The sequence below is a fragment of the Pezoporus wallicus genome, unplaced genomic scaffold, assembly GCF_028554395.1.
Source record: "Pezoporus wallicus isolate ANWC-B61680 ecotype Strahan unplaced genomic scaffold, APGP_CSIRO_Pwel_v1 contig_8649, whole genome shotgun sequence".
NCBI classification, from domain to species: Eukaryota; Metazoa; Chordata; class Aves; order Psittaciformes; family Psittacidae; genus Pezoporus; species Pezoporus wallicus.
In genome coordinates, this window is record NW_026639134.1 from 653,580 (window position 1) to 669,829 (window position 16,250).

General features: G+C 43.2%; 1 protein-coding gene across 10 annotated transcripts in view; it reads left to right on the forward strand.

Annotated features, from left to right (window-relative positions):
* WNK2 (WNK lysine deficient protein kinase 2) overlaps positions 1 to 16,250 on the forward strand; it is a 121,910-nt gene that overhangs the window by 103,819 nt on the left and 1,841 nt on the right. For 8 of the 10 annotated variants that reach the window (XM_057413776.1, XM_057413780.1, XM_057413781.1 and 5 more), the window contains 2 exons: positions 483 to 736; positions 9,222 to 9,889. In XM_057413776.1, coding sequence (XP_057269759.1) covers positions 483 to 736; positions 9,222 to 9,569 — 602 coding nt within the window. In that variant the 3' untranslated portion in view covers positions 9,570 to 9,889. Of the gene's footprint in view, positions 1 to 482; positions 737 to 9,221; positions 9,890 to 16,250 lie in introns of those variants that run through there. The other 2 variants (XM_057413784.1, XM_057413782.1) reach the window with 2 other exon arrangements.

Consider the following 16,250-nt stretch of genomic DNA (forward strand, 5'->3'; position numbering starts at 1 on the left):
TGGAGGTGTAGTAGCCAACCCTACTTGTAACCTATATGACAGTTACATGCTTCCAGGAGGACAGTAAACTGATGCAAGTACAATAAATGGTAAATTTACTTTTTTAAACACGTGCAGTTTTAGCAAGTGATACATCCTGCCTCCCACTTGCTCGTCATGGTCTCCTTGGAAGAGACTTTGTAAGCCTTAGGATGTCCATGTTACTGGGACTGCCTTCCTTTCTTCTCTCCAAGACATTAATTTTGCCTAGAGAGAAGTTGTGGGCACAACAGCTAGTGGTCGAGGTAGCAGAATGGGAGAAAAACAGTGAATGCGTTGGACTCAGACCATTTCTTTAAGCAAAGGTGTTCTGTGGAAAGGAGGGGGAGGGATAAAATTTTGAAAAGCCACCATTTGAGTTGGAGTAGATGAGAAACTGTTTGAGCAGGGCAGTGGTGAAGCAGAGATGTCATCCTCAGCTTTCTTTGTGTGTGGTTTTCCAGGATCCTCGACAAACAGTCTCGCAACGTGTCCTGAGCCCCTCCCGCAATCAACCCTGCAGGTTCAGGCCAACAACAGTAACAACAAGAAAGGGACATTCACAGATGATCTTCACAAGCTGGTTGACCAGTGGACAAGCAAAACTGTTGGAGCTGCACAGACAAAACCTTCTTTAAACCAACTGAAGCAGAACCAAAAAAGGCAAGACATGGAGCCAAAGGCTAATCCCATGCAAACGCAGAATGAGACATGTGGAGTAAGTGGCACTCCTTGAAGAACGTACCTTTTGTTATGTGTCTGAAAGCCTTTGCAGAACTCAGATTTTGAGGAGGACATAGACTAAAATTACTTCAGATAGATGCTTCCTATAAATGTCCATCTCCTTTCATTAAATACTAAACCAGACTTTTTGTTTTTAAATTGTCTTTTGGAATAATCTTAAGGGATATATGGGCTGCTATATATATTAAAAATATATATTTTTAAATAGCAAACTGCTTATTAACAGCAATATACAGCAATATTCTTACGGTTAACCATGTGTTGCTCAATTTAAGTTTTAACCGTTACTTCTTTTTGATGTTTAATATTAGGCAGGCAGAGCAGTGGCAGGGCTGGTGACTTGGTGGTAGTGAGCCTTTGGTTTAGTGGAAGTGGAGTGAGGATTGTGCTGAGACAGAGGAGAGCTGGATGTGGTTCTGACCCTTGCTTCTTGTACTGGGCATCTTTGAGGTGCTCTGACTTATGAAAATACTATCTTCAGCAATGCTGTGAAAGTAAACTAGAACAAAATAGAAATCAGATGTACCCCCATTCAGCCTGTCTTACTTTCAGTAGCAGGGGGAAAATATCGTGATGTGCATTCATGTGTGCTTTCTGTGCTTATTTCCATGGCTGAGTGATGATATGGAGGCAGGCACAAAAATGAATGAAGTTGTATTTAGAATCCCAGTTTACTATTCTGTCACACCCTGGTCTGGATTTCCAGACCTCTTCCTCTTCCTTATGGCTGGATGATCCTTTGACTAATAATTTTTGCTGGATTAATTTTTATTTGGAAGATTGGAGATTAAGCCAAACTTAGGGGGAAGTAATTTTAAAAGTAGTGGAACAGTGGAAAGAAAGCTGGTGAGGGACTGCTTTGCAATCCCTTTAAAAAGTAGTAACTGGATATGGGTAGTAAACCATTGCCTTTTTAGCATGTAGGAAAAAAGCCTTGAATGCACCAGTAGTAAATCTGTAGTTATCTGTGAGGTGAGATGTGCCCAAGTAGGAACTGAAAACATGTCTGTTGTGATACCTGGTGGTTTCTGAGTTAGTGGGATCACTGACTTCACAGGGAAAAGCACTTGTGCAAATTTCACAAGGATTTTACATCAATTCTTAGTTGCCGTAAATGAGCAAACCCCAGAGAGTGAATAATCGTTCTACATAGTAATGGCTTAACCAGTATAAACCTGTTCTGGAATAACAGTGGCATCTACTTAAGACCCTATTAGTTCTCATAAAATAAATCAAAAAGAGGTGCTTGTAGATACAAATTGAAGATTTCCAGAAAGTGATGGTGAGGGCACAGATTCTGTTAAGTCAGTTCTTACGCTCTTTTGATGTGCTTTTTGCAGCTCCATGTCTCTTTGGTGAGACACCTACAATAGTTTGAAGCAATCAATGGGAGTGGTTTTGACTCTTGAAAAGAGAGTGATTACTTTGCTTCTTTAAATCACCCATTAACATTAATTTAGGATTATTTTTACCTTCTGCAGTCTTGGTGTCTCTATTTCAAAGCCTGTGGAGAAGGCCCAGGTATTGCTGTGAGAGGAACAGGAATGTCCCTATCTCAATACACTTATTTTAGAGGGGTTGTTTCCTTCTAGAACATGGCAGTTGTTCCAGGGAATTAACATTTCTTTTAGAGGTAATTTACCAGGAGCACAGAGAGGTTGGGATTCCCTGCTCTTCATTTCAGGACATTCCTTGCTGCTTGGAGTGGCAGTTAGTTGGGCTTCGCCAGCCCACACTAGCTTGCCCTGGGTGGTTTTGTGCATCAAGTCCTTGTAGGGCCATGTAGGCTGCAGAATAGATGCAAAGGTGGATGGCAGGTATTAATAATGTGGTTATTGTTGCGATATTTTGGCCATGAAGGTGACACAGAATGCTGCCGATGATAGAAAACAGGGCAATGGATATGACTTAAAAGACTTTGGAAAGGCTTGTTTTGGGAGTTGAGCATCATTCTGCTGTCTGTACCTCTTGAAATTCACCCTAAAGGGGAAATTGAAGTTAAGGGATGAGAAGGATTCATGATGTTGGGAGAAAAATATCTCAAAGAGGAGGAAGGAAATTGTGTGCAAACACCCTCAGTCTGGACAGCCAGAGAAGTGACCCTTAATCAGCGCCTGGTGTGATGAGCGGCATGGGGAGATGTTACACCTCCGCAGAATCACTGTTGAGTCCACCTTTTAAAGTGATAATGGAAAGACAAAATGAACTGAGGGGATCATATAAAGGATGGCAAAATAGCTTTCTCACAGGGAGTGTATAAAGCTGGGGCTGTCCTTCTTCAGTCGTCTTTTAACAGCATCTTTTTGTCCTCTTTTTGATCAAGTAGAAAAATGCCCTTGCAAGAGAAGAGTAAGGAGCACTAAATATATTTCCAGCCCATCAGAGAAAGTTATAATACGGTTTTATGTTGGAAATAAAGGCAAGGTAAATTGGAAACATGGTGATTCTTATGCTTTTTTTTTTTTTTTTTTTTAATGGGAACAAACTAGCAGGCAGGTTGTCTGCTATGTTCAGACTGGGTGGTTAGAGGCTATTGCTGGTCCTGTGTGATGAAAGAGGGGCAGGAGGAATGCAGAATTCATGCCTTCAGTTCTAAATTGTCTCTGGAGGTTATTGGACAGAAAGATGTATCCTTGAAGGGTTTTTAAACAGGAGTAGGAAGGATGTGAGTAGTCCCATAGTGCTATGTTAGGTAGAGCTCTCCTGCAATTAACAACACTCAGAGATCTTGTACGTAACACAGCTGCCATGTAGGTGATGAGCATCCTCCTGGCGTGGAAGTCTAGGGTTCTGTCGTAGAAGGTATCACAAAGGAGGCATCAGATCAAATGGCCTGTGTATTTGGGTTCTTAACATCCAGGCCAAAGGAAAATTGCAACAAATCCTTATTGGTGAGGGTAGAGTTATTTTATTTATTTTTAATTCATCATTTTCTTTTACTGTCCACCCACTGTTATTAATATGCAGGGTGGCTGTGTCACTGTGTGGCTCACTTTAAGTCTTCTCTTTTACCTGGAAACAGAGGAGTATTACTCTCTGGATTATCTTTTTTTATTTGAGATGCTTCTACCAACATCAGCAAACTGTTTGTTATGTGAATATAGTATAGTATTGGTACCTTTTTAAGTGAAAGATACTCTTCAAGGCTGGAAATCAGCTTAGAAGAGATGTTGGTGATGTGTTTGATAAAGTGGTTTTATATTCATCCTTTTTATCCTCAAAAGTGTAGAAAGCGATAAAATAATCGGTGTGTGAAGGAGGACTTTAAATTCTGCTTTGGTTCTGTGAAAGTTATCCGTCAAATCCTGGTTGATACATATTAGAAATTTATGGGGGAGCCTTTGAGCATCCAGTTACGTCACAGGAACACTGAAATGTTCCTTTTAATATGTTTTATCTAAACATGGAAGTACACAGATTCTCATCACCAGTAATTTGAAATGTGATGGGAGACATTAGGAAGAACTGAAGCCAAACTGCCTGATAATAGTTCTTTCTCTTATGCTTGTCTGTGTTGAAGACATGATGAAATAATCCCTTTTTACAGGTAATTGTGGTTACCATCAGTCAAGGAATACCCTCAGGAACATGAACTGCCTTGTGTGTAAAGAGTACTGAGTATTGTGCAGTTAAAGGCATTATTTGAAGATGCCTGGGAATAAAGGGCTTACCAAAATGTTTTCTGTTCTTCATACTGTCACATTAGCTCCATGGCTTTTAAAGAAAAAACTATTACCCAAAAAGAGCTGTAAATGTGTTCCAAGTCCATAATAAGGTTGTTTCTGTGAACGTGCGGGTCCGCGTCAGTCCATAATATGTGCTGGGGCTTAGACAACATCTTCCATAGCTGCACATCTGTTTACATTTAGTACACCTTGGTCTTAATGAGCTGGCTGCCTGGGAAGCAGGCTTTCTGGAGACAGCCTCAGATAGGAAAACAGACTGGAAGAACTAGTAACACCTTGTACTGTGTCTTCCTTCTCTATTGGATTGGAAGAATAGAAAAAATAGAATGAATCTGTGTTTGAAGCTATTTAACACTGCCTTCTGGGTCTGAATGTCAGAACAGCTTTCCAGGAATCTGGAAGAGCACAAACACAAATCTTCTGTAGCACCTCAGAACTGTGGGGTTTCACCAACCTGGAAAAAGGTGATTAAAAAAAAAAAAAGAGATGCATTCCCATCCTTCCCCTGCTCATGAGGGCAGCCAACTCTAACCCTGTCCTGTGATTCAGTTTTGTTCAATGGTAGTTGGACCATGCAGAAGTAAACAAGTAATGCAAATAATGTAGCCATCAAGATGTAGCTGAAAGAAAAATAGTCTAAATCCTGCATTTTTAGAATGGCTTGTGATAGTTACAGTCAACTTTCACAGCACAATTACCCTGTTTCATACGTTCTGATGGAAAACCAGAAGTATTTATAATGATTATAAGTCAAACACAACTCCTAGCTACAGTACTGTGAAAGTATATAGCTATGAATATTGCTGAGGTGGCACTGTAGAGCTTGCTTGGTCTAAAGCATGAGAACAAGGTGGAGACTTTCAAAAAGGCTGAAGAGAGGTGGGTTTTTTCGTGAACTACCATAGGCTTTGTTTTTTTGTGGGTTTTGTTTCATTTTTATTCATGTTCTTGTCTATGATGTTCTTTGTATATTATTCTTGTTTCTCAGTGGCTATGTGTGATTATATGGGGGGGACAGGAAGAAGTGGCAGTAAGGGAAAGACTGGCAGGAGAAGGCAGGCATTTGGGCAAGCAGGAGCAGGAGGTAGCTTGCACCTGGCAAGGACTTGTACAAGCCTTACCTGCTTCCCTCAAGGCAGAGGTTTATTAGTGCAGGGAGAGTTTGGCCAGTGCAGGAGAGGAGGGGGCATGAGCAGAGGTAAGAAGGTAGCATGCAGGTGTCACCATAGGTATTTGTTCAGTGAGTATGTTGTTTTTGCAGAGGAGGCTATTTGAATCAGGGAATCAGCCAGGTTGATCTTTAAGATTAAATCCAACCATTCCCCAGCACTGCCAAGGCCACCACTAACCCATGGCACTGAGGCCTCGTCTCCACGCTGTGTGAACACTTGCAGGGATGGTGACTGCAGCCCTGCCCTGGGCAGCCTGTTCCAATGCCTGAGCACCCTCTGGGGCAGGAATTGTTCCTCAGCTCCATCTAAACCTGCCCTGGTGCAGCTTGAGGCCGTTTCCTCTTGTCCCATCCCTTGTTCCTTGGGAGCAGAGCCCAGCCCCTCCTGGCTCCATCCTCCTGTCAGGCAGTTGGAGAGAGTGATAAGATCCCCATAGCCTTCTTTTCTTGAGATGCACAGGAAAAGAGAAGGAGGGGGATTTCACTTCCTTACCATATGACATTGGATACATTTTAGGATGTCAACCCAGTCTCTCTTCCAAAAAAAAAAAAAAAAATAAAAGGAAAAGAAAACCCCTATGAAATAGCTCCAGCAGACTTTCTTACATGGGAATGACATTGCAGCGTTGTTGTTAAATTCATTATGTTTGAGACTCTATCAGCCTGCTTAAGGCCAGGGCAGCTGACTTTGCCAGGTTCTATACAGGTAGCAGAACAAATAGAAGTAAATTAATATGGGAATATTAAAAATTAAATAATATCACCCATAGTTGGCCAAGTCATTTAATAAATCTCATTCCTCATTACTAGTGTTGCATCATCTAAAATTGATTTAAGAAGGGAAAAGATTACTTTATGCTCCTTCAGGAGGATTGGAGTATTTTAAATCCAAATGCTTGTCCTGTTTGACTGCAGGCTGTGGCTATAAAGCTCTTCTGGTTTTCTGTGATCTCTAAACGTTGGTTGCTTTAGCAGGGTACAGGAGTCTGATACTGTACCACTTGTTTTCAATTCAAAACTTCAGCGTAAAAGAAACAATTTCCATCCCTACCTTCAAGCTGTGGGAATACCAAAGTCCAGAAGTTGCACTGTAAGCTGTGGCCTCATCACTGCTAAGATATAGTGTGCTGTAGGTGATGCATATTTTGGCATCGACAGTTTGTGCCAGAACTGGCACCAGTTATGGAATCCTGGAATCATTTAGGTTGGAAAAGACCTTTAAGGTCCTGGAGTACAACTGTTATCACAGCACTGCCAAGGCCAGCACTAAACCATGTCCCCAGGTGCCACATCTACATGTCTTTTAGGTACCTTCAGGGATGCTGACTCTTATCACTGCCCTGGGCAGCTTTGAACAAACAAGGCAGTAGCTAAGAGGAGAGGTCACCTGCCTAAGGATGGAGCTACAGATCATGTGTCCTTTCAGCACAGAATTGGCCAGCTCATGAGTGATGGGAGAACTTGGGGTTCACAGTTTTACTTGTGGCCTTCAGCCCCCCCAGCAGCTGTAGCGCCTGTGCTCAGGGGTGAAACACCCCCTTACCATTGACAAGGCACCCAGGGGCCTTCCTTTTGGTGTGCTTCCATTAAAATACCAACTGTTGGGTTGCAATGCCGAGCTAGGTCTGTTTATGGCTATGACTTTGTCCTCAGTGTAGGTGCACACCTTGTTCATCACGGCATGAATGTCTACCCGCTTCCCTTTGAATTTTATTAACAAAGTGACTTGCAGTCTCTTGGCTTTCCTAGAGCTGAGAAATCTGCAGCTCCTGTTGCTGTTTTGAAAGCACTCTTCTGGTGCATGTTGATTTTGGTGTTTCAGTTGGCATCTACATGCAGCAAGAAATGGGTTGTTTCAGCCTCCTATTAGTGTTGAGTTGTCATAGCTGGTTAAGAGATGATGGTTAAAAAATGGCTTTGACCAAGAGACTTCTATCCAAGGGAAGACTCAAGAGCTAGATGTCTTGTTGCCTCTTAGAAGGTAGAGGAAGCAACCTTAAATCATTGACATGCATTTGTCAAGACATTAGCTGGTTTTAATAAGTAGGTATAATGCTTGGTTTGGGAACATGATGCGATTTTCTTTCCAGTTGTAGAAATATAGCCTTAAATACAGCTGATTATGGAGTAATTTAGCTGCAAAAAGGTCAGAAAGAATGAACTGGGTAGAGGCAGTTTTCTCATTATGTTAAAGGAACTGAAAATAAGCACCAGGTTAGAATTTTTAAATAGGACCACTTACTAAAATGATACCTTACAGTTTCAATGCTACTGAATAATCTACTGTTTCTGTAAGAAATTATATATATTGATTAGGTACATCTATGGGCATCCATTGTCATCCACTCACAGTTGTCCAGTTTGGTGGAAACCATCATTTTGAGGATGTTAAGACAAGGGTCTAATAACAGCTTAAAGAAGTCTTCAGTTCTTAAAAACATGTCCTTATTGTTCTTTGGTTTCTGATGCTAATCTGGGGGGAATTTTTATACATGAATAATGTTAAATTTATTATACTAAAGCAACGTTTCTCTTAGTTTGATGCTCACCATCAGGTTCAGGTTTCGGATTAGAAATGGAGACAGTGGAGTGAAGAAGGGTATCGCATGTTTCTGTAGTTTTGTAAAATCTGCTTTCCAGCACAGGTTAGTGCCCCAGAGTGGTAAATCCCAGAGTGACACTGCCATTTTTATTTTTAGTTGAGAAGAAGTACTAAAATCAAAAGCAGAGAGTAAGCATTCCATACAGCCTTACATATATAGTCTTTTTTTTTCTGCTGAAATTTCACCTTCATGCCAATTTTATCAATTTAATGTGAAATATCAAATTAACTGGAGAATCCCAGGCTTAAATAATCCCAGAATCCCAGGCAGGTTTGTGTTGGAAGGGACCTTAAAGCTCATCCAGCTCCAACCCCTGCCACGGGCAGGGACACCTTCCACTAGAGCAGCTTGCTCCAAGCCCCTGTGTCCAACCTGGCCTTGAACACTGCCAGGGATGGGGCAGCCACAGCTTCTCTGGGCACCCTGTGCCAGCACCTCAGCACCCTCACAGGGAAGAGCTCCTGCCTAAGAGCTCATCTCAGTCTCCCCTCTGGCAGGTTAAAGCCATTCCCCTTGGCCTGTCCCTGCAGGCCCTTGTCCAAAGCCCTCTCCAGGTTTCTTGTAGGCTTCCTTCAGGTACTGGAAGGCTGTTACAGTTTGTCCCCTAAGCCTTCTCTTTTCCAGGCTGAACAAGCACAAATATTTCTGATTTCAAAATTTTTGTCTTAAACCAAGAAAAAAAACCCTAAAAACCAAACACAGCAAACCCACAAACAACCCCCGTCCCTCCCACAAACAAAACTCACCCCTAAAAGACTAAAAGCCACAAAAGAGAGTGCCCCCCAAGCTCTGAGTGCACGGTGCCATCCCTGTGCTCTCCCCAGCCACCAGCCCAGATGCAGAGCCGTGGTGATGGCAGCGGCCGCAGCCATGGCACTGGGGGAGCAGCACCGCCGTGGTCCCTGCATGGCCGCGTGTGTCTTGGCACAGCCATGCATGTCGTGGCAGGGAGGGAGGAGGAGCTCTATAGCGATGCTTTTTGTATTTTTCTTTTTGTAGGTTAATTCAGTAAGAACGGGATTGGGGAAAAAATACGTTGTTCCAGTGGCTTGTCCCATGCCCGCTGCATTAGCTCCTGGAGTGTCACCGTCCCTGCCAGTGCCTATACCAGGGCCTGCCCTCTCTGTCACAGTGACCCCTTACGTGATGCCTCTCTGTCAGTACGGTGGAGTTTTCCCGAGGCCGGTTTACGGAGCGCAGTGGCGTGTTGGCGGCGCGGGCATTGCACGGTTCTCGCCCCTCAGCAGACCCTGCCTGCGGATGTTCCCGGTGCCGCCGCGGGCTGCCGAGCCGCCCGGCCCGCACCTGCCCACCCTCGGTAACGGGAATGTCCCGTGGAGTGTCTGATGTGTAGATGATGCCATTTGTGTCGGATGAGGCAGGGGTCCAGGCCCGCGAGCATACTCAGCCATACGCTGCATCCAGCAATCACTGTGAAATGGTTTCACAAAAGATCCTTCGTCTGTGGTGGCAATATTTGCTTCTATTTCATTGCTGAAGACACTTTATTCTGTTGTGTTCTGATGTTTTACACTTGCGATCCTTAAAGTCGATGTACTTGAATTGATGACTAGAAAATTGTACTAACCCCTGCAGGAGTACAGTGCCTTGAATTTCTGCTTTTCAGTTCCAGCTGGAAAGAGATGTAAAATTATGTGAAAGGTGTTGTTTTATTTACAATCCACCTGTGAGTTTGAATTCTTTTCAGTTGCGAAGATATTGAAGATTTACAGTTAACGTTCTCTATCAGTTTCATTCTACAGTAAACGCTTTTATTTTAATTCATGGGATGAATTTTCATTTCTGAAGCTTTAAAATAATCATCGTGAGGTGAGATTCGTTTGATGTGCTGATAAAAATTGTGTTTGTAAACAGAATAGTGAAATGCGCATTTTAAAATAGAAGCATTTACAGAGTGATCCAAGTAAGTTGTATATAAGGACAGGTAATAGCTTCAGGCAGTGCAATTCATTCTCTTCCATAGCCTTTGGTAAAGTTGTTGTAGACAGCAACTTATTTCTCTACCAGGCAGGCATATACTGTTTTGTTCCGGATCAGCAGCAAATTGCATTACATTTTCTATACCCCGCGGGGCTTTGACAATTTACTTAAATTACAAATTCATGCACGTTTCATAATTGAAGAAATCTCACTGAAATTGTGATGTAGGAGAACGTACCTCCGGGTTATTGTAAGAGCCTTGTAAGTATAGCACTGGTGTGTGTTCTGGCCTCCGAGGTGAAGAACGGTGGTTTGCCACTGACATGCTAGCAGTATTCATGCTAAAACGGAATGAGAATGTGAAGCTGTGCTTTTTCCTATGTGACGCTTCGGTTCTGGAGTCTCACCACCCTGTGTTTGAATTCTTTTTTTTTTCTTATTTTTTATTTCTTTTTTTCGTTTGACTCAAGTTTGCGCTCTAGGTGCCATGGACACCTCTCCTGTTTGAAAGTTGCTTTTTACCCGTTTTACTGTGCATAGAGTCTCCACCTGCACCTCTCGGTCTAAAGGCACAAGACAACCACTAACACTCATTTGCTGATGGTAAGTCTCTTTTCCCTGGGATCGCTAAGGGAGAGCATTGCAGGCACAGGTTCCAACCACGTGGTCACATCTGAAGGCACGTTGCTCTCTATCTCTACTGCGATGCCATTTTATACTGTCTGCGGAAGGGCAGAGCTGTCTTGTGCTGCCAAGCTGTGAATTGTATAGTTCTATTGTACTTTGAGCATTATATCTGTCTAAATTATTTTGTTTGTACCCTTTGAATATCTTATTCCATCAATTCAGTTAGAATTGAATTTTATAGACAATTATGCAGAGTCTTCTGCCTGGGCAAAATACTTACTGTAGTAAGAGATTTCTGTTCTCTGTAACATGTATCTTTAATTTGTTTGGGTTTTTTAGATTCATGTCTGTATGCTTCATGAGCAAACATGGAAAATATGTTCTCACACCAGTTTTCCTTCAGCTTGCACTGAATCTTACAGTTTATGTCGCTATTGCCTGTTGTATAGTCCATCCCTTGTATACTGACAAAGTCAGTGGCACTAAAGACCCTGAGAAATTGTATAGATTAAAAAGAAGAAAAATAAACATTTTGTGCTTGAAAATTGTGTGAAAAACCCAGTGTTTTTCTAAACCATAGAACTGTGTTGATTCCCAGCTGCTCCAGTAACTCTGCGTTTGTTTTCTGGACTTTTATCCCTTGGCTTGCGTAGAAGGAGCAGATGTGGTGCCTCCAGTGTTTCTCAGGTTCTGCCCATAGGTGACACATCCCACCTCTTGGCAGCTGTAGAAGTGAAACGGTGCTCCAGAACTTGCATAGTGCCTCCTCGCTGGTTACGTTGATGAAATCCCCCTGCCCCCCCTGCTGTATTTCTGATGTTATGCTGGCACCAGTCTGAAACATTAAATGGATTCTTTTGAGCAGACAGTACCTTCAGTGTTGCTGGTGGTACACAGGAGGATGCTAGATCTTGGTAGGTGATGGAACAAGCATGTGGAAGAGGAAACGTGTGTCTCCTACACTGAAACATGCTAGAGAAGCCCTTTTAACTTGAGCCTGGCATCACTGAAATCCAGGGAAGGGAAGATAAGATATTCAGTGTGGACAATGCAAGCCCCTCTTGCTTTGCTTGCATTGGGCACCCTGCCTGAGCCAGGCTTCAGTGCAGCTTCCATTTTTCTGTTGGGTATGTTCTTAGCTGCTGCATCTCCAGCTGGCACTGGGGACAAACACTGACTCAGAGGTTGGTGTCTGCATTTCAGTGCTCATCGGTTTAATTGTCTGATTGTTGCCTTGGCTGCAGTTCTGAGTTTTAATTTCAAGTTAGACTTTCTTGTCCTCGATCAAGGCCGGGTTGTACAGAGCCTTGGGCAACATGGTCTAGTGTGAGGAGTCCCTGCCCATGGCAGGGGGGTTGGAACTAAATGATCTTAAGGTCCTTTCCAACCCAAACCATTCTGTGATTCTGTGCCAATTGTGTTAAAGGGTGCTTTGACCCTCAGCAGCAATTAAGCAAAGTACATGAGATGAAATAAATGGGACAACTTCTTGAGCAGAAAGTGAGGAAAGGAGCGAGAGGGACCTGAAGGGTCCGTGATGCACCATCGGGGTGGGGGGGGGTCTGTATCCAGAAAGACATTCTCCTGCAGAGCCCAGAACTGAACTAATTTTATTCCTGACTCTGAATATTGCTTTGATATGAAGCAGCCAGGGGTCAAACCTGCTGGGTTAGAATTCCTCACCTCACAGGCTTGGAGCCATGTCCCGTCGCCTGAAGTTCCCAATGCTGCTTTGCAGGGATGTGTGAAGTCAGTACGGATCCTCAGCCTTAAATACGAGGTTTTGAGGGGGTAGTTTGCAGATCTCCTTCCAGTTTTCAGTCTTTTAGAAGTTGAAGAAACTTAATACAAACATTGGAAGAACGTTTTAAACTGCCAAGTCATGCACCCAGTAGGAAATGCCAAATTAAGTTTGCCCATATGCCGTTAATTTGGCTTTCTGACTGCTATAGATGGAGTACCTAATGTGCGCTCACATCCTGTTTTCCTACCATATCCCTGGCTTGCTTGGAGAGGGGCTGGGCACACAGAAGAGCTGCTGGTGCTGCTTGTCTGCTGCAGGGATGCAAAGCTGGGAGCTGGTGCTGGCAGTGAGAGATATTTAGGTGGTTTAAGACTCTTCTGCAAATGCTGATTCAACCTCCCTGACACAGATTTCATTCAAAAGAATGACATAAAGTTGACCCTTGCAGTTTATTTGCATATGTAACTCTGGTCTTCATTCCACAACTTAACGGAGGATATATTACTTAACTATTACTTTTTTCTGCAATATTTGACATTGGCTGGTATCAAAGACAAGATTGAACGGGCCAAATGTGGCTTTTCTTTGCTCCTACAGAGATACTCATGTTTGGGGAGTAGGATGTGCTCATACTAAATGGCAGGATTTCTGAAATGAGCTTCTTAATCAAGCTGCAGGTTCTGCCATTAGGTATTTGTGGATGGAGGTCACTAATACTTTGCATCAGTCATTGGCTGAACTTGGTTTTGTCAACAGCTGCTCTTTCTCTTCAAGCATTTATCCTTTTTTTAATAATTATTATTTTTTTTATGGTCCCAGTGCGCTGTTTTCAACTCTGAGAACATTCAGAGGTTTTCCAAACAAGCCCCATGGATGTAGCGCTTGGTGGGTCTGTGTCAGTATGGTTCAGTTAGTCCGTGTTTGAGTAGGAAAAACATCTGTTTTCGTATGTTCTTTGGGAGTTGCCTTTGCAGAGTTGTAACCAGAAGTCTTCCTTGTGAAAAGATGTGACCTCAGCATCGTTTTCCCTGTTGTGTCCCCTGCCTCTGGTTAAGAAAGGGTTCAAGTTTTTCTGAGTAAGATTGATGTCTCGGATGTTAGCTCCTATGACCTGAGTCTTCAATAATTGCTGTTGAAGTGTTGGCTTGGAGACAGAAGTCACAAATGAAATAGTTCATGGCTGTGTTTTGTACCTTATTCAAGTCCCCTTGCACTGTCTGGTTCCTTGTCTGCCGTTCTCAGTCCCTGGTTTCTGGCAGTGCTGGTGGAGCAAGGTGGCAGTGCTGGAGAGGTGTGTGACTGCTCAATGTGGGCAAGGTCTCTGCAAAGCATATGAGCAGGAAACTCATGTGGTCTTCGTTGTCACAGGTGGATGAATATCTCATCGTGAGATTGAATTTATAAAACAGTAAAGTCTTAATAGTATGGGATTTCTTGCTGTGGTCATTTATTATTGATTGAATCCTTGAGGAGCATTTCTTTGATGTGTGGTGCTGGGCTGTGGTTGACTGGCACTTAGGCAGGCTGAGCTTCTGTGGAGTATTTTGGCAAGCTGTCTGCTGTGCTGATCCTTGTGGTGTTTCTTCTGAAAGAAAGTGGTAAATACAATTATTTTCCTGTCTCTGTACTCCTGAAATCAACTGTTGGTCAGATGGGAATCCTGTTCTGACTTACATATGTTGGTGACTTTTGGGGAGATACTTGCTTTTTCAGGTAGGTCTGTTTGTGGACGTGTTCTTGCAGATGCAACAGGAAGGTGATGTTCCAGCTCTGACCCTGCTGATTCTTTTATTAATGCAGATAAGCTCCAGAAGTGCGATATAATGAAGTGCATTTTAGAAGCTGTCGGGTTACAAATTCTGCCTTATGAAAGAATGTGTTGCTCAGAGGGATTTGGATGTTCTGGGGTGCTGATGTCAGCTGTGTTGGTAAATAGATTACTTACAACTGGTTCACCCGAAAGCCAAGCTTATATCAGGAGGCAGCAACTTCTGTAAATGATGTGATCCTTCCTGCTCTCTTTTCAGCAGCAGTTGTAGTGTACTAACAGGATTGTTGCTATATACGCTCAGATCTATATTTGACTATGAATCTTCTCCCATGAAATAACATTCACAATGAAGAGGCCGGGTAATTGAAGCCTTCAGTGTTACATGCAAAGCCTCACTGAGCTTTGGATTTTGCTTGCTAAGCCTGGAGAAGCTATGCAGGGAAGAGGACCTACTCTTCTGATAAAAGATCTGTTTATAACAGTGAAATTCTTGTGGCGATCTTGGTTTTTCAAAGTCTGATAAGCAAGGGAAGCTTGGATTAATTTCTTTTGATGTAGTGCCACTGGATGGATTCATGGTGCATATTTAGCACATTGTAGTTGCACATTAACAGGCCAAAGGAAAAAGTGGGAATTTTTATTTCCATTGGAAAGGAGCAGATCTCCATACTCTGCTTGTCATTATGGAAGGCACCACTGAGTGCAGCTACGGCAACATTGCTCTGGAGGAGTTTCAGGTGACAGGATGGATGTGGTGAGAGCCTCTTGAGCCACTCTTCTGGGGATATTTTGTGTCTGTCACAGCTTTCCTGAGATATTCAGGGCTCTGGGACCTTGTAAAAACCTAGGAAAGTTAAGAAGAAATAACCAGCTGCCAGCCCTTCTCAAGTGGGTGTTCTTCAGGTGCGACATAAAACACCCTAAAAAGTATTAACCTGTGTGAGTTTGGTTTTTGCAAATCAGGTAAAGCTTCCTCAGCATTCCCTTATTGTTTATTAGGTTAGATAGACTACATCTGATACTCCTCTCACAGTTAGTCAGCACTACAAGATGTGCAATCCCAGCCTTTTTCCCATAGTTCTCCCCAGCACTGAGAAAACTTTGAGTACAGCTGAGTTCACTGACCTCTTCAGTGCTGTTGCCTGTTCAGCCTTTGGAAACTTGGCCTGACTTCAGAATGAGAAGTGAAGAGCTTGTCCATGGGGTGTGGGCTAAGCATCTGCAAGGGTTCGCATGAAGAACCAGGGGCCTGGCAGTCTTGCTCTGGCTTTATGGCTGCCCTGGGCTGTAACCTGCTGCTGCCGTAAGGCTTTTCCTGTTAGCTGAACATAGTTAATTCTGTCCTGCTTTTCTGGATGAACCTCGGTGCCAAATGCTGGTTGTCCATAGTGAGCAGATGTTGACAATTGATGGTGGATTCAGGTGGATCTGCTGAACTGATGTTGACTAGAAGCCTGGGGAGGAATTATGATCAAGCCATGATTTTACTGCCTTTAAAAGTGATTCTTCCTACAAGCAGAAATACAGGAGGGAGAGAACTGGGACTGCAATTAATAAAAGCAAAGCCCAAAACACGGAGACCCGCCAGGAGCTATGCCAGGCAGACAGCATCTGTTTGCACAGTATGTCCCTGCTCTGTGTCCTTTGCCTTCCCTCTATGTCCTAAAAGACTCACTGCTATTTCCTGAAAGCATCTAACAAACCATATGCTGTATAAAGCCTACATAGGCTCGCAGATCCATTACAGTGTGCATGTTCCCTTGCCATATGAGTAAAAGGCTTTGGTGCATGTCACTGTGAGCCAGTGGGGCACGTGCCATGGGATGCAGGGGATGTGTGGTTGCACCCTGTGTGGCTGCTGCTTCAGCCTTGTGCTGTGCTCTCAGCACCCTTGTTGTGTTTTATTCTGGTACTGTCATTTCAAGCCCTTGGCATTGGTGCACAC